A 23,327-nucleotide genomic window follows, 5' to 3' on the forward strand; every position below is an offset into this window, starting at 1 on the left:
CAAAAGGCATTAGGGCTTCAAACCCTACACATTCCCTTGTTATCCCTTCTTCTCTTGGCCATCTCAACCTTTCTTTATGAAGGTAACGTTCAGGTATGTGAAATTCCTTCAGAAACTTAATGTGTTGAACAAATATAAGGAATTATTTTTAGTATTAGGCTAAGAGAATTCAAGCAACGCCCTTCAACAATTACATGGAGGTTTCTCGAAAAGTCAGACAAAGAGGGAATATAGAACTAGATGTATCTTATAACTTCCTCATTGAACCTATTACCATATTTACATTAGAAAACTTTGATGTTTCTTTTGGAGATCATCACCTCCACCTAATGAAGGTGTCTGTGGCCAAGACATCCAAGAGATACCCTCTCTTTGAGAGCTGGTTATCACACTCCTTCCCAGTCAGTGCAAGTGTGCATCCATACACATATAATTTCTTTTAGACTTTAGGAATATTGGTCCATGTTTAATTTCATGGAAAGAACTTAATTATATAGTCAGGAGTTCCCAAAAAAACTATTTCCACAGAAGATCATGATTTCATGGTAGAAGGAAAGGACAAACAAACTGTACCCATAAAATAGGAATAAGGAGACCTGGGATCTGTCTTTAATGCTGTCACCCAGCAATTGTACATTTTTGGACAACACACTTCAACCATCTAAGTTTTAGTTTCCTCCTCTTTAAAATAAGGGATTTGGATCAGATGATCTTACATTTCCTCCCAGTTGTAAACTTCTATGATCATTTGACCATCACCTTAAACATTTGAATATAGTTGTATGATTTCGCAGGAAATATTTTCTTATGAAATTCTTTGATAGGGCCATAGGATCATAGGTTCAGTGCTGAAAGGGATATTAGAGACCATCAAGTCCAATGAGACATAGGGAGTTTGAATGACTCGCTCAGGGTTGTGTAGCTAGTAAGTATCTGAGGCAATTTTGAATTCAGGTTTTTGAGTTCAGTGTTTTATTACAATGCTACTTCAGAAGCGAAATGGAATGTTTGAAATGACACTTTAAAATCATCATTTCTTGAGCTGGACCTGGTAGGAATCTTTGAGATCATCTAGGCTAAGAGGAATGATTTACTCAAGGTCCTAGAGTTATCCAAACAGCAGAGTCAGGATTTGTATTCTTTCAGTCTAGTATTTTTCAATTACCCAATGATAAAGCCCCTTTTCATTTTTCAGTCATTTTCATTCATTTCAGATTCTTTGTGATCCCATTTGGGATTTTCTTGGGAAAGATAGTAGAGTGGTTTGCCATTTCCTTTTCCAGCTCATTTGACAGATGAGGAAACTGAGGAAAACAGGGTGAAGTGACTTGCCCAGGGTCACATTGCTAGTAAGTATCTGAGGCTGGATTTGAACTCATGAAGATGAGTCTTCCTCATTCCAGGGTTGGCAGAACATGACCTAGCTGCCTCTAACAGAGCCCCTTTAGAAGCCTAATTTCATAACATGGCCAAAGCTTTGTGTCCCAACTTATATCTTGGTCACAAACAAGTAGCTTCCTTTTAAGGAGCAGAAACCAGGTTGTGACAGATGTAGGGAAATAAAGCTTGCAATGAGATATTTTGAAAAATAGTGACAGTCAAACAAGTTGTGGTATATGATTTTGATAAAATACTACTGTGCTATAAGGAATGATGAGATCAATGATCTTAGAAATACATGGATAGACTTGCATGAAATAATGAAGAATCAAATAAGTAAAAGCAAGAAAACATATACAGTAACAGCAATAGTGTTTTAACAACCACTTTGAGTGGCTAAGTCATTTTGACTATTATAAATACCCAAATTAACAGCAAAGGATGTATGAAGGAAGATGCTATCTGCATCCAGAGAAAGAAATGATTAATAGAAGTATGTATAGAATTATTTTATGCATGTGCACACACACACACACACACATATTTGTGTTTAGTGGTAGTCATCTCTAGGGTGGGGGAAAGAAAAAAAAGAAACATTATAACTTTATTATATATTTTAAAAGAATAGCAAGTTGTACATAATTGATTTGCAATTTCATGTACAATCATCTTTTAAAAACCATACTATGTGATGGAAATGCTTTATTTCATCAATTAAAAAATTAAAAAAAAAAAGAAAATTAGTGACAATGATTGGAGCCCCCATTAACAACCATAACTTTTATTTACATCCTAGTGTGATGATTAAAAAGGTTTGAGACATAGTTTCTGAATTTAATCATTTTATTAATGAAGCCAGTAGATTATTAATAAAAGGATGTTCATTTAGTCACCTCTCTTAGACCAAAGACCCCTACTAGCAGTGGAGTCACAATTTATATGCCCTTTGAAAAGTAGATGTTTCCAAGGGATGGCAATCAGCTGTGATTTGTTAACACAATGGGAGGTGGGCTATCTTGCAGTACATGACTTAGGTCACTCAAATGTTGGTCAGAGAGACATCAATTTCCATATTACATCTCTTTATGATGGGGAGAATCAGCATTTTTCCCAGGCCTGTCTGAGCCAACACAATAAACAGGAATACACCCATTAGCCCAAACTTAGAATTTCTTTTACTGTTTGATTAGATCTCAGCTTGGATAAATCTCTATGAGAGACTTCCCACACCGGTTGATTTCTAGATAAGGAAGTAGGAAAGAGGGACACCTTGTATCTAATAAAATAGTTACTAAATATGAGAGGAATATTCATTTCTCACATTGGTATATTATCCAGTTGAGGCTACGGGTGGCTTGATAAAATAGAAAGAACAGAAATTTAAAATGGCAATCATTTGGCAAAGACTTTACATATATCTTTCACTGGCCAAATTAGTGTCCTTTCTTTATAATCCTGCCCTTGCTTTGATGTATTTCAAATACTAAACAACTTCTTTGCTCAAAAGCACTTTATTAGGCACTGGGAATACATCAATGATAAACTAAACAATCCATATTCCCAAAAATCTTATAGTCTACTAAGGATATACATAATAAACATGAAGACAAATAAGCATTAGAGTGGTAGAGTGTGATAGAGGCACAGACAAAGGGCTCATTTCAGCTCAAGGTATGAAAGTAGACTTCATGGAGAAGGCAGAAAGTGAGCTGGTCCTTGGAAGGAAGAGAAACATTTCTTTAGGAAGAGGAAGGAATGTTTTGTAGGCCTAGGGGATGGCCAGTGTGAATGCATGGGGTAGGAAACAGCTGAATAAAATCAGGGAACTTAAGTATGAAGGGAAATGATATGAAATAAGATTGGAAAGGCAGGTTGGAGCCAGACTGTAAAATTCCTTATATGCTAAATTGAAGAGCTTGTTATTTTATCCTACAGGTATGTTAGCAGTTGACCTGCTTAGCCATCTTGGCCATATCATAATTACAAGTGACATTCCTTCTAGCTGTTTGGAATGGGAAGAAGGGTGGAGAGAAGAATTCTCCTTATTCGCACCTTAGCTCTGCCCAGAACCATAGCGAGTCCCAAAAAGTCACGTTGGATTAAGCAGGCAGCTTTCTGTTATTGACAGAATAATATTCAAAACAGATTTGTCCCTTGGAAAAAGGATTGGATGGAGAGGATGATCATGATTCCAGGGAACAGATAATGACAGTTCTAGGCATAGTTCTAGGGAACTACAAGGGAAGAATGTCGTCTATATTGTAAAATGTGGTCACTCAGTTGTCTTTGCTTAACTGTTTCTCTTGTTTTTATTACAAAGGAAGGTTCAGTTCTAGTGTGTGTGTGTGTGTGTGTGTGTGTGTTTGCGTGTGCATGTGCATGTGCGTGCATGCGTGTGTGTAGGGGGCATAGCCAGAAATGGCAATGTGGCCTTGGGCAAGTTCTTTAGGCTCTCTGGGCTTCATTTTCCTCATCTCTAAATTGAGGGGATTGCAGTAGATGGCTTCTGAAGTTCCTTCCAAGTTCTAAATCTATGATCATAAGATATTTTTAAAAGTATTCATAAAACTTAATTGAAAACAAAATTAATTTATTTTTACTCCCTCTCTCCATTCTTTTTTCTTCTTCAGAGTGCTCCATTTTCATTTCTCTTAGGCTCAATCTCAGGTTTTAGCTCTTGCTCTAGTTCTCACAGCAAATAATTGATGGATGGAGAAAATGTTATTAACAGGTAATAGGGAGCCACTTCAATTTCTTGAGCAGGAGAGTGCTATGTTCAGATATTATACATAAGGAAAATTATTTTGGCAGCTTTGTTTGGCTGGGTTGGAGGGGAGAGATTGGAGGCAGGGAAACCAGTTAAAAGATTATATATTACAATAGTCTAAGAAAGGAGGTGGGTGAGGGGTGGTAATTGTATGAGTGGAGAAAAACATCTAAATTGCATAGGTGAGTCCTAGAGTTGACAGCTGTTTGGCAGCCTATTTTTCTAACCTTATTGGCCATTACTCCCCACCTCCCTCCACTCTTTATTCATGCCCAACTGGTCTTCTTTCTGTTCTTCACACATGATATTTCATCTCCCCTTTGCTGTCATTGTTCTGGTGGTCTCCCATGCTTGAGATGCACTCCCTTCTGGCCTCCATCTCACAGAGTGCCTTCCTTTAAAATACAGACCAGGTATTATCTTCTGAATAAATCGTTTCTCTACTCGCCCCCCCTCCCCGCAACCAGTGTTTTCTCTTCCAAGCTACTTTATATTTAACAATTTTGTATATATTTGTATTCATTTATATTTGTATCTATTTGTGTTGAACTTAATGTTTATACTTTAGGGCATGCTTATTATCTCCTCCATTAAAATATAAGCCTATTGTGAGAAGGGATTGTTTTATTCTTTGTACCTGTAGCTCCAGCTTTTAGCACGGTGTTTGGCATATAATGAACACTTAATAAATGATTGATTGAGTAAGGGGAGGAAGAAGAGTCAAAGATGATTCTAAGCTTTCAAGTCAGAGGGATGAGGAAGCCATCAGTGGAAATGGGGAAGTCAGGGAAAGGGGGACTTTTAGAGGGGAGATGATGAGTTGACCTTTGGTGACATGTCATAAACTTGCTACTTATAGATATAGATATCTTATACTCAAGGTCCTCCAATACCATGTGGACAACATCTTTCTAAAACCGACTAGGAAAGTTCAGGAAGTAGTCTATTTAGATAAGAGATCTGAGATAAATCTGATTAACACTCTCTTATCATTGATCTCTATGCTAACATAGGGGCAGCTAGTGGAACAGGGGATAGAGTACCAGATCTAAAGTCAGGGAGACTTGAGTTCAAATTTGCCCTCAGACACCTATTAGCTATGTGACTCTGGGTAAGTTATTTCATCTCGGTTTGCCTCAGTTTCCCAATTTGTAAAATAAGGATGCTAATAACACCTACCTCCCAGGGTTTTAGGGAAGATCAGATGAGATAATAATAGTAAAGGGTTTGGTATATGCTAGATGGTATGTAAATGTTGGCTATTAATAAATATTATTATAGAATTATAAATAGTGTTATCATATTATTATTTACAGCACATCCCAAAATATGTGTGTACATATATATGCATATATATATATATATATATATGCATATATACACATGCATACATACGCACCTACGTGAGGACCCAGGCTCCTCATGTACTCACTTCAGGACTGTACAACTTCCGCTTGTCTTATCGACTTTTCTTAACTTCTTCCCTTTATTTGTTTTTCTGGTAGAAATACTCTGAATCTCCCTCATCGTTCACTTTCCCCAAGCTCCTGCAAACAGACTGACTCTCCTAGAATCAGTCTTTGATTCCATATAAGCCCATATTATAGTTCATCTTTTCCTTTTCATATAGGTTAATGAACCCCTTTCTTGGTCAATAAAGTCCTTCACACCAATGTTAGTTCTCCATCTGTGTTTCTTCCTCTGTCACTCACAAGCCAGTCTCCAAACATGCCATCTCCAGTCTACTTCCTGATGCCTTTAAACAACCCCTATGAGTAACTGGTAAGATCTTCATGATTTTGATTGGTTGTGTTGAAATAGTGTTGACATGACCTTAATTCCATATTTATTAGCATATACTCAGTAAATGCTTGAGGCAAATCTGGGATTAAAGTCTTTGTGTTTCTTTCCAGTCTGCTTCTCAGTACTTTTCCTTGAAAAATCTTGTGAAAATACATCTAGATGATACCCTAAAATTTTAGGATTCCATGAGTAGATAAAATTTTCTTTGGTTTTTTAACACAACTGACACAATAAAAAGCTTTCTGTAGTTAAAATGTGAATCTAACAAAATTCAAGACAAGGACCTATAAAATACTCAAAGATGGAAATAACAGTTAATATTTATACGATGCTTTAAACTTCAAAAAAGTGTCTTATTATGTCTGTTTTACATGTGAGGGAACTGAGTCTAAGAAGGGTCAATCGACTTAAGGTTTAGTAAACTGTGACTGAGGCAGGATTTGCACTCAGGTCTTCCTGATCCCAAAATCTGGTTCTTAAGCTATTGTACCTTCTAGTCACATCTGAGAGCTATAAAGAAGAAAAACTTAGGAAAAGAACACATAACATTTTAGTAAAAATGTATTAGAAACATTACACACACACACACACACACACACACACACACACACACACACACACACACACACATATATATAAAACAATGTATCATGAGTTCATGATTTCCTGTGTGGAAATTACCTTCATCCATGCAAATTGTAATATTTGTTCTCTTATAACAGGGCTTCTTAAGCTTTCTCTACTGGACCCCTTTTCGCATTTAGGCAGTACTCCTTGGCATTGAGTGGTCTGAGGCTACGGTAAAGTTACCCAATGCAAGACAGGCAAGCACCGACAGAAGCACCTCAGATTCATGTCTGATTTTTAATTAATTTTTGGTCTTTGTGCATTCAGAAAACTTTTAATGTTGTCAATTTTTTCATGACCCCATATTTAAATTTAAGAAGTTTAAGAGGTGTTGCACATCAAAGTACCTGTCCATAACTTATACATATGAATAAGATGTATATATCTCTTTCTTTACATAGTGGTTTGGTGAAAATAGCAGAATGTCTCTATTTAAAACTACTTGAATATTATTCAAAAATTAAGCTTTGATTAAAATGTCTTGTCACTCCAAAGTCTTCCCCCACCTCCCAGAATTTAGTCTGTATCAGGGGGAACTTAGAGCCTAATTCTGTGATGGTTATATTTGCTAAAATACTCTTTAATACTAATTAACCCACAAACACCTATCTGGTGAGTGGTTAGGGTTGAAAATGATGGGCAATGCAGACAGCTGTGCAAAGAAGACAGTGCAGCTGTCTGCAACCATTCATTGACACTCCTGTCTCCGAGTTTAACAGATGTTCTCTTGACAGTAGTGATTGGTGTTGGAACCTGGCAGTCTCTGAGGTAATACGGTAGGGGTGCTGTGCCTGGATTTGTGGGAGAATGGGAAGAGTAAATATTAGGGGTGATGGAAGATTATATGTTTTACTCATGTTTCAAGCACTGGATTTGTGGTAGCTCTGGGTTCCAATGCCTTTCAACAGAGCAATATCAGTATTTTAGACACTAACGACAAGACCCTGGAAAAATCTGGTGGGCAGTTTTGGTAGAGGAGTCTTCAGGGAGTAGGCAAAAGATCTAGTCTATATGCACATAATTAATGAGAATAATAATAGCGAGCAGTTATATAGCATCACCTAATATGTGCCAGGTATCGTGCCAAGAGCTTTACAAATATTATCTAGTTTGATCCTCACAACAACTTGGGAGTTAGGTGTTATTATCTCCTTTTACAGATGAGGAAACCAACTCAAAGAAGGGTTAAGTGACTTACCCAGGATCATACAGCTAATAGCTGTCTCAGGTCATATTTGAGCTCAGGTCTTCCTGACTAGGCTTAGTGCTCTCTTCACAACACCAGCTAGCTGTGGCAAGTGAGAAGTGCTTCTGGGTGCTTGTTTACATTTGTTAGCCAACAGGATATCTGAGAGAAAGGTAAGTTTGGAGAAAATTAGATGAGTTAAAAAAACAAAATTAGAAAAGATTATCAGGGGTGCCATGTTATTATACAATCTGTCTTCCTTGTTTCTATTACTTTCTGGATCTGAATATTATAGATCCAGAGTCAAATGACCCAAGCAGCCATATAGTCCAAACCAATGAGGAAACTGAGGCCATGGAGGTTAAATGACTTGCTCCAAGTTGTAGTATAGTTAATGTAAAACTCAGGAGTTGAACCTTGGTCCTCTGACTTCAGAGCCAGTGTTCTTTCTGTTTATTATCTCTATGAACTTGGGAAAACTCCCTTAACTTCTCTGAGCCTCAATTTTCTCATTTGTAAAAGGAAGGGGTTTGACAAGATGGTCTCTGAAGTTCCTTCCAGCTTCAGAGCTGTTATCCAATGATCCATTCTGTGATATTACATTGTAATAATGGATGGTATATGGTCTAAGGGAAGAGTCCCTTCCCAGGGTCCTTCATTCCAGTAGCATGAAGGAGTGCCTTTGAGAGGATCTATAAGAAATCTGAGGTAGTTAGGTGGTGCAGTGGATAGAGCACCAGGCTTGGAGGCGGGAAGACTTATCTTTCTGAATTCAAATCTGGCCTCAGACACTTACTAGCTGTGTGACCCTGAGCAAGTCACTTAACTCTGTCTCAGTTTCTTCATCTGTAATACAAACTAGAAAAGGAAATGGGAAATCATTTCAGCATCTTTGCCAAGAAAACCCCAAATAGGAACATGACTGGAAAAACTACTCAACAATAACAACATAGGAAACTTGGAAGCTGTTTTTTTCAGGAGATGCCCTTCTGATCACCTAGAATTCTTTCCCTAAGAATAACAATACTTTTGTTGAAAATATTCTCAATTTTGGTTCCTTCTCTGATGTACAGACAAGTGCTGTAGAATATATGGAGACTGGGGAAAATGTTTGGATCCAAATTATATGGTATAGATGAACTTTCTGAACTTTGTGCATACATAATCATCTATATCAAAAAGAATGTGACTCAGTTTAAATCTTGATAATTTCCTCACATTTCATGGACGTGATTCTAAATTATTATCTCTTACCCTAAATTCCTTCCCTTTTTGATCATACCTCCAAGGGCACCATTGCTTGAGTATATATCCCAAAGTTCACAAAACTCTTACAAACATTAGCAAATGAATGGTTAGTTTAGATAGAACACACACACGTATACCTCCGATGTAAGCAGTAAGGAGTCCACAGTTTACATTTTTGTCTTTTTTTAAAGAGAAATCATATTCCATATGAGCCAGTCTTTCAGCCAAGAGAGTGTAGAAAGAATCTTCTCCCCCCTCTCCATAGTCTTTTTCTGTCTCTTGACTCTGTCTCTTTCTACCTCTTACACACTCCCTTTTTAATCATGTTTTTAATGCCCTTTGTAGACAGAATGAAGTAGAATATAAATTATGTTTACCCATCTTAGAACAAGCTGTTCCTCAGCGACATACCAAGACACCAAAAATGAGACAGATTCTTTGGATAATACCTTGTTTGTGAGCGAGGATTGAATCACTAGGTCTAGAAACAAATGATTAATCACAGCCCAGCTTTAATGAGAATGACCACAGTCTGTGAGGTCCCTAAATTCAAAAAAGACAAATGTGTATGGCAGTAGTTCTTAACCCTTTTTTCTGTCGTGGTTCCCTGGGTCAATCTGGGGAAACTTATGGACCCTTTCTCAGGATAATGCTTTTTGAATACATAAAATAAAACACACAGGTTTAAAAAGAAACCCAATTAAATTGAAATACAGTTATCAAAATATGAAAAAAAAGTTCATAGACTCTCTGAAATCTAAGCATGGACTCCTTGGACCCAAAGTCAAGGAGTTAATTTAATCTCTGGAAAGTCACGGTTTCTTAAAGGTGGCTTCTACAATAGTAGTAATGAAAAGTGTAAATATAAAATATGTAAACAAGCAAATACCATCTTCCTTTCTAGATATGTATCTGACCAATGAGAGGATTTTGGGCAGCATGTAGTTTGTGTCCTTATTTTCTTGCCCAATTTTTCCATTCCTCTCCTTCGAGTAGGATCAGGTACACTAATCTTTATGGTCCTAGAATAATAACATAAAACAATCCTGTTATTACCAACAGCAACCACAATGATGGTGAGGCTCAGACAGTTTTTAGACTAGATCCTCCTAAGAATGAAGGATATCAAAGATGTCCAGGAAAGGGTAAACGACCCATCCACACAAAAATATTTATAGCAACTTTCTGTGGTGGTTAAGAAAAGGAAACCAAAGGGATGCTCATCAATTGGGGAATGGCCAAACAAGCTGTGCTATATGATTGTAACGGAATATTATTGTGCTGTTCAAAATAACGAGCAGGATGATTTCAGGAAAACTTAGAAAGGCTTACATGAACTAATGCATAGTGAAATGAACAGAACCAGAAGTACATTGTATGCAGTGACAGCAGTATTGTCCAATAAAGAACAGTGAATGACTTAACTACTCTCAGCAATACAGTGATCCAAGACAATCCCAAAGGACTAATGGAGAAGCATACTATTCACCGAGAGAGAACTGATATGCATTGAATACAGAATGAAGCAGGCTATTTTTTCACTTTCTTTCTTTCTTTTTATTCTAGTCTTCTTGTACAAAATGGCTTGAGGAGCAGCTAGGTGGTGCAGTGGATAGAGCACCAGTACAGGAGTCAAATCTCACCTCAGACACTTGACCCGCACTAGCTGTGTGACCTTGGTCAAGTCACTTCACCCCAACTGCCTCATCCTGGGCCATCTCTAGTCATCCTGATGAATATCTGGTCACTGGATTCAGATGGCTCTGGAGGAGAAGTGAGGCTGGTGGCCTGCACAGCCCTCCCTCACTCAAAACAAAGTCAAGTGCAAGTCATGTCATTATTTCTCTGATGGTATGGTCTTCTTCAGCAACCAAGGACACACACAAAATGGCTACTATGGAAATGTTTTACATAACTGCACATGCATAAGTTACATCTGATTGTTCACTATCTGGGGTGTGGAAGGAGAGAGAGAGAGGGAGAGAATTTGGAATTCAAAACGTTAAATAAAAACGTTTAATTTTTTTTAAAAAAAGAATGAAAGAAATCACAGAATAATTAAGTGTTTGGAATTTCCTCTTTAAATAGAAAGCACACATCATTTAAGTGAAGTCCTATGGGAGAGGAGAAAGTGTGCTGGTTTGGAGACAGAAGACCTGTTTCAAGTTCTGGCCCCCTCTACTTATTAGTCATGTAACCTTGACAAGACTTCTTGGAGTCTGTTTCTTGGTGGAATACTTGAACCAGCCATATCAATGTTACTGTGAGAAATGAGCGAGATAATGCATGTAAAGATGGGCCAGTGTGGAGAGGCTGATGGAATATTTGACTTAGAATTGAGAAAAAACTGGATTCTGCCTCAGTTACTTATGATCTGTGTGGATAAAAAAACAGCCAAATGGCTCTCTGACCCTCTAGCTCCTCTTCTGTAAAATGAGGAAAGGAATACTTGTAGTGTATGGCACACAAAGTTGTTTCAATGCCTAAATGAAATAATTTACATTATATACATGAAATACATAGTACTGATATATATATTATAATTATAATATATATTATATAACATTGCTTTTAATGAATACTGGCTGATTGTAATGTGTTATATATAGGCATTGTGGTCAACATTAAATAGTCAGTGACAAAGTGAAAGAGCCCTTGACCTCAAGGAGCAAACACTCTAGTGGGAGAAAGGATATGGGTTATGTACAAAGAAAATATGGAATGATTTGGGTGGAGGCTGAGGGGCCAGGGGGCTAGGGACCCTTCCCCCAGAACAAATCCAATCTATTACTATGATGTAATATCACAAAATGAATCATAGGATCATAGCTCGAGAGCTGGAAGGAACCTCAGAAACCATCTAGTCCAACCCTCTCATTTTATAGATGAGGGAACTAAGGCTCAGAGAAATTAAGGAATTTTTCCCAAGATCACACAGAGAGTAAGTAGAAAGAACATTGTCTCTGGAGTCAGAGGACCAAGATTTAGCTCTGTTATATTCTTCTATTATATGCAGAACATAACTTATGGCATAACATATTATATAAGTTCTGTTAACTCTGAAGCAAATCATTTAAGCTTTCTGAGCCTTGGTTTCCACATTTAAAATGTGAAAGATTTAGATGATATGGCTTCTGGAATCTCTTTTGGCTCTGGATCTATAATCTTCAAATCCAAAATTTTAGATCCAGAAAGTTACATAAGCAAGAAAGACAGACAATTTTATGGTTGCATGGCACCCTGAGATAATCTTGGATGATCAGAGAAAGTCTGATGTAGGAGGTGTATGAAGGGAAGGTGGGAAGGGAATAAATTACAGGAATGCTGGACTATCTATAAAAAGGTATAAGGATGAAAAATGAAATGTTATCTGTGAAGCATTGCAAGTTGACCATCTTGACTGGAATTTGAATATGAATAATGTGTAATAAGTCTGGGAATATAGGTTGAAGCCCACCCACAGTTAGGGAGTCAGGACATGGATGGAAATATAGCAATGGGAGATCAAGAGAAAGTAGGAAAAGAATGAGGTTTTCTTATGAAAACCCAGAAAATGATTCCCAGGAAGAAGGAGTCATCAATAATGTTAAATGTTGAAGAGATGATTAGGACTGAGAAAAGATCACTGGATTTTGTAAATATAAAATCTTTGGAGAGCACAGTTTCAGCTGAGCAAAGAAATCAGGTCAAATTGCAAGAGTTTGAGGAGTATATGAAAAGAAATGGAGACAATAAGAATAGACATTTTTTTCTAGAAGTTTGTATGGGAGATGGAAGATACAGGATGTTGGTTTGAAGGGATGGTAAGGTCAACTCATGTATTTTTAAGGAAGGATTAGAACTGAGCAGATCTATAAGTAGCAGGGAAGAAGCTGGTAGATTGGAAGGTATTTGAATTTAGAGGGAAGTGGATTGATTGTGGAAGTGATTTTTTCAGAAAGAAAAGCCTAGAAAGGGTAAAATCCAGAGTTGAGGGATTGGCTTTGGTGAGGCAAAAGGTCCCCTATTCATTAGAGACTAGAATAAAATAAGAAAAAGAGGATAATGTCAAAGCATTTGGAGATGGAAAGTTGGGGAGAAGAGTGAGTTTTGAGTGAATGGCTTCTGTTTTCTCGATTGTTGTGTTTGTCCTTCATTGCCAAAGAAGACCATGCCATCAGAGAAGTGATGACATGACTTGCACTTGATTTTGTTTTGAGTGAGGGAGGGCTGTGCAGGGCACCAGCCTCACTTCTCCTCCAGAACCACCGGAATCCAATGACCAGATATTCATCAGAATGACTGGAGATGACCCAGGATGCAGTGGGAGACCTTGGGCCCTTTAGGCCAAGGTCTATGCAGGCACTCAATGGATTTAATTGCAAGAAATTCTTGGATGAAGCAACTGATTACAGAACTGATCTATTTTGTGTATCTACATTTTACATACACTAATATATTAATACTAGCTAGAAGTAAATAATGCCCACAAGAGAATGTTTAGTATCCTTCAATCCTAAAATTAATACATACATCTTAAATCCCAAGCCACTAAATATATACATAAATCTTAAATCCCAAAGATGAAATGGTAGAACAGAAGCAAAGAATTTTCAGCCATAGTGGGAGAAAGACATGTGACTAATCAGAGCAAAAATAAAACAGTTTTCACGTCTTCTGATGAGTATAATGGTTCCTTATCATCTTTGGTGAACCTCCGCAATGCACTCCTCTTCCTTCAATTCAATAAGCTTTTATTAAGATATTTTCTCAATAAAATATAAGGGAAAGTACTATGCTAAGAGGAAAGGGGAAAGAGTGTTGTGGGACCTTTGAGGCGAGAAGAGAAAATCTGAAACAACCACTGAGGTGGATGGGAGAAGCTATTAAGGATGTGTAAAGGAATAATATTGATATAGTGAAATCCCAGTTGAGATTAAATTATGTAAAGTTGTAACAGATTCAAACAATGTGGTTTCTTGACTTCCACCAACATCCTTCAGTGGTCCTTGAGTAGGAGTGGACGCGGGTGGTAAGGGTAATCTGAGGTTACAGTTTGCTTAGGTATGAGTGCAATAGATAAGAGGGCAGGGAATTGACAGGAAGGGACAATAGGGATTTGAATTGGTTATCTGTAGAATCAATATTTGGAAAGGAGGAAAGCAAAGCCAGAATGGAGCCTGGGAGAACAGGGAGGGGTAGAGAGGCTAGAGGTTCTCTTGAGGATAAAGAATAGGTTTAGGAGAAATGAGGCTCAGGGGGAGATGGAATGATAGCTAATTATGATGACATCAAGGAATTTTGTAATGGAACATTTTGTAAACTTTAAAGCATTAAAGATAGCAAGTATTATTAGTCAATTTTGAATGAATATGGTACTGTGAAACTCTGAAGGACTATACTATTTGAAGATCTCATCAGAGGGAGAGTGGAAAGGGGGGGAGGAGGAGGAGGAGGAGGAGGAGAGAGAGAGAGAGAGAGAGAGAGAGAGAGAGAGAGAGAGAGAGAGAGAGAGAGAGAGAGAGAGAGAGAGAGAGATATTACAGAATCACAGGTTTAGAGTCAGGGACCTTAGAGACCATCTTTTTCAACCCATTATTTCTTATTTTATAGATGAGGAAACTGAAGCTGAGAGGTGTGGTATACTTTATAAACAATGTCTTCCAGATGGCATCTTTTAGGTAGAGAAATTAGTGGAATGATGTATTCCAGTTCACCATGTCTACAAAAATTTCAAGGTCTTCTTACACCTGATCTATAGACATTACTAGGTAATTCAATTCTCAAACCAAACGGTAGAAGCCCAGCAAGAGCAAACTAACACGCTCCTTGGTGATCAGTTGCAAATGTACTTTCAAATTAGTAGTCAAACTCAGATTAGGATTTATGTATCCTGTTTTCAATGTATATCTACTCATTGTTGTTGAGTCATTTTAGTCATGTGTCTGACTCTCTGTGACTCCATTTGAGGTTTTCTTGGCAGAGATACTGGAGTGATTTGCCATTTCCTTCTCTAGTTCAGTTTACAGATGAGTAACTGAGGCAAACAAGGTTAAATGACTTATTCAGGGTCACATAGCTAGTAAGCATCTGAGGCAGATTTGAACTCAAGTCCTCCTGACTGAGACCAGGGCTCTATCCTCTGTCACCTAGCTGCCTACAATATCTATGTAGTAGCCCAACAATGATTTTGAAAAAAAAAAATGTTATGGTGAAGTGGTTGTTGTTAAGAAATGTTTTATCCTTGTACAAACCCACTTAGTACACTTGTCTCCCTACTCTATACCTACTAAAAATAGAAACTGGTTTGACCTTTCCATTCTACTCCCACCCTCACCCCCAGCAACTTTGGTTTAGTTTCCTATGCTTCAGTTCAATTCAGCTCCACTCCACAAGCATTTATTAAGCTTCCACTACAAGCAAGTTATGGTTAGGCTAGGGATAGATACAAATGCAAAAATGAAAAACAATCCCTGTCCTGGAAGAACTCATATTCAATTGGATCTTCCACCCATATCAGAATTCATAGATAGCTTGCACTATAAACACATTTGGGGGGTGGGGGTGGTTTCATTCATCTGGTTAGGAAACTCACTCTACCCAACCAGAATGATAGTTGTTCAGAAATTTAAAACCCTAGAAAACTGCGGGTGTGGGGGACCTCCGAGAGGTTATTACTTGTGGAGTGTCATATACTAGTACCAGAGGCAGGAGTTGAACCTGGAGCTTCCTGACTCTGAAGCCTGCTAATCTAAGGTCAAAGACAACAACCTTAGAGGTTTTTAATGGCCCTTCACATCATTACAATAGACCACTGCATGTGAGAATCTACTTCTTCAGTCAGTTTCAGCAAATCCAAGTCCTTTCCTCTATTGCTTCACCATGCAAACAAATGAAACTGATGACTATCCAAATAGTTTTCCTTACCGCATGAGGAAGATGCTAGAGCAACAATGCATATGGAAGTTTTGTATATTATTGCCAAGTCCCCTAGATATTAGCAGTCTTTCCCCCTTGGAATTAGTTTATATTTCTTTGCCTAATTTTTTTTGTTTACTTCTCTACATACATGTTGCAAACTCCTCCCCACATTGGAATATAAGTTCTTTGAAGGCAGGGTCTGTTTCATTTTTGTCTTTTTATACCTATTACTTAGCATAGTGCCTTGCACATAGTAGGCACTTGATAAATATTTGCTGAATTAAAGGGAATAAATGTTCTCACTTATTATCATTACTGAGCTCCACAATTTACTTAGTTTGATTATTGAATAAAGAAGAGTAAATTCTTAAAAAGTTTACTAGTCTCTAAAAATGAAATCTTCCTCCCTTTCTCCTTCCCTCCCTTCCTTCCCTTCTGTGAAAAGTCTCTCTGTCTCTGTCTGTCTGTCTCACACACACACACACACACACACACACACATATGCACATACACACAAAGGCATCAAAATATTTTAAAATGGCACTGGAATTAGGCATAGTCTTACTGTTAATGAATTGCCATAACATGTCCACTTTGTTCCTAATTTATAGCCATTGAGAACTGAGTACAAACTATGGAGGTCTCTACTGAGCTGGAAAGGATCCTAGAATGGGCCTTTCATGGGCAGAACAACTTTTGAGTAACACTAACCTAGCTAAATACTGAGAAGCTCACCACTATAGACCTCATGATGTAATAAACTAGTTCTTTAGTCCTAGCAAAGTGCACAATATTTATAGGATGCATTTAAAGAAGAGAATAAAGAGCATTATGCTCAAAGGTGGTAGGGAAGACTGATCACCAGATAATAGATTTTTCCAGACACAAAAATCACAAAGATTAAAATGTGAGGGATAATAATCTTTGTCAGTTGGAGACAACACTGGCACCAGTGAGATTAGGCATCTGAAACACTGAAGAGTAGTTTATTCAGTGACAGAATTTGGCTCCACAAATTTAAATCAGGACAGTCCAGTTTAGGCTTTGTCTAATGTAATTCTTGGTCAGATAGTCACACCCTAATATTTTACATGTATGTCTATTTTAACCACTCTCTTCAGATGGCTATTGGATTTTAAAGTGGTTTGACATAAGGCACCCATTCAGATGTTATAGTCCATATGTTTGTGGAAGTTGTTCATTCCAAGAAATGAATTTGGAAAATACATGTAAGGTCATTTAAAACCATTAGGATCTTTGTCTCTGACTTTAGATCAGTAGCAAGTTCATTTTCCAAAAGGAAACTGTCTTTTTCTGATTTTGTATGTCATGAAAACTGGCTCTTAAACTCTCTCTCTGTCTCTCTCTCTCTCTCTCTCTCTCTCTCTCTCTCTCTCTCTCTCTCTCTCTCTCTCTCTCTCAGTAGATTTCATGGTCACAAATGAAGCTAACATTCAGATTTGCTTCTTGGAAAACGTTATTTTGCATAACTTTTAATGTTTTCTACATCCAGGCAAGGCTGATTGCAAATGAAGAAAACTGGCCAGTTTTCCCCTATGGGTCATGGAAGATACACACAAAACAATTTCCACAGTCTTTTTTTTTTAAGCCGACTAAATGGATGCAATTTTTTTTCTTCTGTATGACATGAGAATGGGATGGCCAAAGAAGGCAAATGTGAAAAGTCCTTACTCCTATTTAAACAAACACACACACACACACACACACAAACACAATATTCGGGTACCTAGACATGTCTCATATATTAATTGGATGAATAATCATAATATGGGTGAGCATATACATCCAAAGCCTAACAGACTCTTTAAATATTGTATTTCTGCATCTAACTTTTCTCGAGTTAGATTTTCGAGATTTAATTATCTCCGATTGCTTCAGTTACCTGATTCTCCATAAGTAAATATTTTCCTCTGTGGGGTCAACTAAGTTTTGTCTCTTCAGGTTTTTTTTCCTCGACTTTCCCTTACTTCAGAAGGATACCGCAAAACATCTGTAGCCTAGTCTGCATTTAAAAGAAACCCTGGAAAGGAGAGTTCGGGGATGGAAGAAGAAATGTTGATAGGTTGATTAAGTGCTCAGAGGTCCGTGGTACTTGAGTTGTTGGTGCCTAAGAGGGTCTTTGAGGTCCATTTCAAATCTGGGGGCCTAGAATCAACCCCCTGGGATCCCCGAGCCCTCAGGGTCCCGCTTTCTCTGATCGATCTTAAGTTGGACGAAAATGACCGCATCCTCTGTCGTGACACCGATTTCCTCTATCAGGAGATCGCGAGCGACAGGGATGTAGGGAGCCACAGGGCAATGAAAGAAACCTCAGAAGGAGAGAAAGGCAAAGCTCTGGGGCCAGGGGAGGAGAAAATGAGGGGGGTGGGAAGGCTGGGGGATTTCCTACCGATCTTCCCCTTCTAACGGGAGCGGAAAATGTGATTTGCTGTGCATTCCAGGAGCGGTCCCCTGGGGTGACCTCTCCCCGCTGGCCCAGGTAGAGGGAGGGGGCTTTGGGGAGGGAGGAGAAAAGGAGGCGGGTTCAGTCTGGTAGGGGTCCCCGCTGGGAGCCGGGGAGGGGGGGGTGTATGGGGAGGGAAGAAAGGAGGGGGACTCAGTAACGGGAAAAGGGGGCGGAATAGCGGGCCGGGCCGGGCGGCGCCTGGCCAATGATGTGGCGAGGCCCAGGAGCGCGGCGTGCAGCCGGCGGACATTTAAATGGGAGACGCCGAGATGCTGAGGCACTCGGCGCGCCCTCCATGGACTCGGGGGCCAATCCAGCCGCGCAGACACAGTCGCAGCTCCCAAGCTAGCCGGGTGTGCCGCCCCAGGGGGGGTCGGGGGGCGCGGAATCAGCCCCTGGGGCAGTCCCAGCGACTCAGGAAGACTTACAAAACCCCCAGGTCACAAAGAGAAGAGAAAATAAAAGGACGCTTCGGAACAGGTGAGTTTAACCCGACAGATGCCAGTTCCAGGTCCTGCTTGGACGCAGACCCCACAAGGAGAGCTTTCCTCTAGTGAATCTCGAGCCCTTCCATCAGCGCACCCCACAGCCCCCAATCCATGCTGGGATCCTCCTTCCTTGCTCTCCTCGGGCAGAGCTGTCTGCTGACAGCCACGATCCCGAGAAGGACTGTGAGCTCCAGAGAAGGAACTGTCCCGAGCTGCAGGTTCCTTCTCTGCAGTGGAAACCCGTGGAGGTCAAGCCTGTCGAGGAAGCGCCTGTTCCGCTTTCCTACACCTTACTGGTTTTCCACTTTCTCAGACCGTCTCTTGTTCCCCTAAAAGGCGGGAAGACACCCCATCCGTTAGGAAAAGGCGCTGGGAAGCAGCGCCTTATTGGGGAAGACTTGAGACTTGGGGTTCAGTCTGGGTGATCATCCTTTCCGATCTGGGCACAGAAGGGATTGAGTCAGAGGACTCGATAGTGAGGCGGTGGCGGCAGTGATGGTGGGTGAAAGAAAGAGGGGAAGGAGAATGTGAGCTTCTCAGGTGTGCTTGTGCGTGTGTTTTTGTGCGTGCTACAGTGTATGCGTGATGTACTGTGTGTGTGTGTGTGTGTGTGTATGTGTGTGGTATGTGTGTCCGTTGGCGCCAGTCTCCTATCTCTTACTGGTTGAGCAAAGTTGGAGAGCTGGGAGAAGGAAAAACCGAAAGGTCGTGCGAATGTAGTAGGCGCAGTGAGAGAACCTTTCACCTGTGCCTTTGCGCACCAGGTAAAAGGCGACTGGCTCAGGGGAACGTGTGTGCGCTTTTAAACCAAAGTGAGCCAGGAGCCCCTAGAGGTGCACAAAGTTGGAGATTCCAGGATCTCCACTTAGCCCCACACTTAGTCCAGCCCTAGATGACATTTTCTCCCTCTCCCACTGAAATGCTCAGTCTTACTCGTGTACATATTGGAAGGTACTGTTAAAAGTTGTAGATGCGCATCCCAAACCCCGTCTTCCCTGTTCCCTTTCCCCCTAGACTGTCACTCAAAGGGGTAGTCGCCGCTCATGCTCTAGATAAGAAGCGGTGACAGGAAATCTGGGGGGAAAGATTCTGTTTCACCAGAAAACCTGGAGCTCCGGGCACTTTTGCAGTCCCAAATCGTCTCAGGAACTCGTCTTCTGGGCAGGCCCGATCTGGTCAAACCTTTACAAACAACCCCGTAGAAAGTTCAGTTGCCTAGGGGTTAATACAAACCAATGTTGAAACTAATCTCCCCAACCCATCCCCTTGTTTAACTGGAACTTGTGATTTCAAGAGTGGGGATCTTCCAGTCGCGAAAAACCACTCCAATGGTGCAGATCGGCAATTCGTTGGTTTTAGAGAGTCGCCTAATGCGCTGAAAAGTTAGGGGCTTTGCCCAAGGTCACATTGTATGAACTCAGGTATTATCTGACTCCCGAGTCTGACCTCTCTCTTCTGTGCTAGGCTACTTCCTTAATGCATTGATGTTAAGGGAAAATCAAAATGCTATCTGTGTCCTCCTTTCTGCATTATCTAGGAATGGGCTTTCCAGATATAACTCACCTTAACTCATCTAACTCGGTCATGGAGACTTAAAGAAAGCATAGGTACCTTAACTGGATTGGGGGGTGGGGGTGGGGAGAGAGAGACAGAGAGAGAGACAGAGAGAGAGACAGAGACAGAGACAGAGAGAGAGAGAAAGAGACAGAGAGAGACAGAGACAGAGAAACAGAGAGACAGACAGAGACAGAGACAGAGACAGAGACAGAGAGACAGAGAGAGAGAGAGAGAGTGTGAAGGCACCAAAATCACTTTTCCTTAGGGAAGTTTACCTCTTGGTTGCAGAATCAGAAACGAATTGCTTCCCTGCTGGGGTTTCTTGTGTCCTTCCTTTGTTCCCACTTCAAGCTCTCCACTAGCGGAATCTGTAAGCCTTTTAATGACAACAACACTTACAACAAAACCCAGAAGTGTTTCATTGTTAAGACTTTGGTAGGTCTTTCACTGCAGAGGCCAGAATCGGTTATGAAATCTTCCGATTGAAGCAGTAAATCTAGGTGATGTTTATGAATGGTTGTTTATTTCCCCCAAAGTGAGGCTGCCACGAAAGCAGTTGATTAAATCAATCCATTGTGTTATTTTATGTTTAAATTGCCCTATAGGCCCTGGAGGAGTGTTTCTTTCTGTCTATCCACATAAGTAAAACAACTAGAATGAAAAAGATTAAGAAAACTCTTCAAGAGTGAGATGAATTCCAAGGATTTATCTGAAAAACTTTCCAATGTACCCAAGTAGGAGCATGATTCAAATTCAGTCCCTATCTAGCATGCAATCTAAAGTCCAAAGCAATGCAGCTGAATTAACTAATCTTCCTTGGCAAACTACTGTTTCATTTTGAGCATGAAATTTTATTTAAGGCTTCTTCACAACTGTGACCACTTTAAAAAAGAAAAACCTTAAGGTTACAATGGAGCTTAGCATTTTCATTTTACATTTTATGGGTTTGATAATGTTCATTGTTTTTTTAAATCCCATAGCTTTTTTGAGAGAGAAACTATTAACTTGCAGGATCCAGTCTAGAGAAATCTAAAATTCATAGAAAGGCAAACTCTGTTAAATGAAAGTTTGGGGTGTTGTGTGTGTGTGTGTGTGTTGTATGTGTGTTTGTGCATGTGTGTTGGTGCATGTGTGTTGAATAATAGGATCTCTGCAGGCCCTTACTATAGTGGCCACACTGGAGAACACTAGAAACACTATTCATTTCCTTATCTTTGTGCAGTTTCTAACTAGGACTCAGGAGTATGAGACTTTCAGGCTCTTAGCTCCGATCTGATTATGTGTTAGGATCGCAGTCCTGGTCTTCTGCCTCTGTCTTCCAAATTGAAGCTCTCTGTTGGAACACTGTGTTAAATAAATATATGGAGAAATGGTGACATATCTCCAGACTTTCTAACACTCCAGAATCAAAAACAATTTATCTAGAAAAATTATCTTAACACCAAAGATAGAAATTAAATGTGTTGCAAGGGCATTTCCCTTTCTGTCTGCTTAAAGATTTTGTTTTATGTACTAAATATTTCAGACAGCATACTACTATACTACTACTATGTACTATATATAAAGGATATTTTATATACTAGCAGAGATACAACTGTTCTGTCTGAGAGGTAATGTTGGGAAGTAGCATTGTCTACAATGAATCTTATGAAGGAATCATATCTCAGAAATGACTAATCCAGAACACTACGTTGGAAAAAAAAATCATTTCTTTTTAGAGTTTGTGAGTGTATGTGGGGGGTGAGCTGGGTGAGAGGTGAACTTCTGTGCTGGATGACAGGAATGAATCATGAAGGCAGGTATCACCTTTGTTGCTTACAAAATAAAAATGATTTTGTACAATACTCAGTCCTAGAAAAGCAAATTCATAATAGATCTCATTTTTTATTCATCAAAAACAAAGGTAATGAAAAATAAGTCTAATTCATTGAGAGTAGCCTGGTATGGTGGAAAGAGCACTGGTTCTAGACTCAGAGAATCTGGGTTCAAATTCTCACTGTCACTTCTTACTTGTATGATCTTGGACAAGTCACCTAATTCCTTTGTGCCTCAGTTTTCTCAGTTGTAAAAAGAGGGTTAGATTAGATGACCTTCCAGGCCCCTTCTAGCTCTAAATAAATGATTCTAAGTACAGGTTTACATTTCCAAACAATCAGTTTTAAGGGGGAAAAATTCTTCATGCCCATAATGAAAATAAAATCTCGCCCTTATATACGCTACAAATTCAGTCATTCATGGTGTCAGATCATGTAGCACAGAGTAAATCTATACTAATACAAAAAAAAAAAACCCTGTATGTAGCATGAATTTGCCTTGACATCATCATTTTAATGGAGTTTTATTGTTTATCACAAAATAATTTTTCTTGACCTATTTTAATATATATAGTCCTTTAAGTTCTTACCTCCTAAATTTTTGTGTCTTCTGATTCCAAGTGTCATCTGGCCTTGTATTGTATGTGATTTGTCCTTTATTATTGAAGAGGACCTTGACATCAGGAACATGATGCCATGACTTGCAAAGTGAATTGTATGAGTCTGGTCATCTGTTCTATGCAATAGAGAGAGACAAGTCCAACTTAACTAATGGTCTTCAATTTCAGGATTTGTTGGTTTGGGCATTTGTAACGTACAGAGGATAGATGAGTCTCTGCTTCTTCATAGGCATTTTAAAAAACATGTAAAGTCTACTTTTTTTGTTTGATGAGTTTGTCAGAAAATTCTAGACTATTTTATTTTATAATTATCATTGCTAAATCATGATACTGAGGTTTGATTAAGTCATCTTAGCTCTAAAACTAGGATACACCCAACTCTTCTCCACTTTTATCTTCTGCATTTCCTAGACTATAAGCCTAAGGAGAAAATGGTCACAGCATCCAAAAAGTGTGGAGTATAGGTGATC

The 23,327-nt window shown here is 39.2% G+C and overlaps 1 protein-coding gene and 1 pseudogene across 13 annotated transcripts in view; one reads left to right on the forward strand and one right to left on the reverse strand.

Annotated features, from left to right (window-relative positions):
- LOC140513822 (enhancer of rudimentary homolog pseudogene) overlaps positions 1 to 23,327 on the reverse strand; it is an 86,555-nt pseudogene that overhangs the window by 17,239 nt on the left and 45,989 nt on the right.
- LOC140513767 (TP53-binding protein 1-like) overlaps positions 18,633 to 23,327 on the forward strand; it is a 130,585-nt gene continuing 125,890 nt past the window's right edge. For 12 of the 13 annotated variants that reach the window (XR_011970318.1, XR_011970319.1, XR_011970320.1 and 9 more), the window contains exon 1: positions 18,633 to 18,858. Coding sequence is in view for 9 of the 13 variants with exons in the window: in XM_072623713.1 (XP_072479814.1) it covers positions 18,633 to 18,858 (226 nt within the window). In the remaining 4 variants the exon portion in view is untranslated. The remainder of the gene's footprint in view (positions 18,859 to 23,327) is intronic. The other variant, XM_072623719.1, reaches the window with a different exon arrangement.

The sequence above is a fragment of the Notamacropus eugenii genome, chromosome 7 (genome assembly GCF_028372415.1).
Source record: "Notamacropus eugenii isolate mMacEug1 chromosome 7, mMacEug1.pri_v2, whole genome shotgun sequence".
Classification (NCBI taxonomy): domain Eukaryota; kingdom Metazoa; phylum Chordata; class Mammalia; order Diprotodontia; family Macropodidae; genus Notamacropus; species Notamacropus eugenii.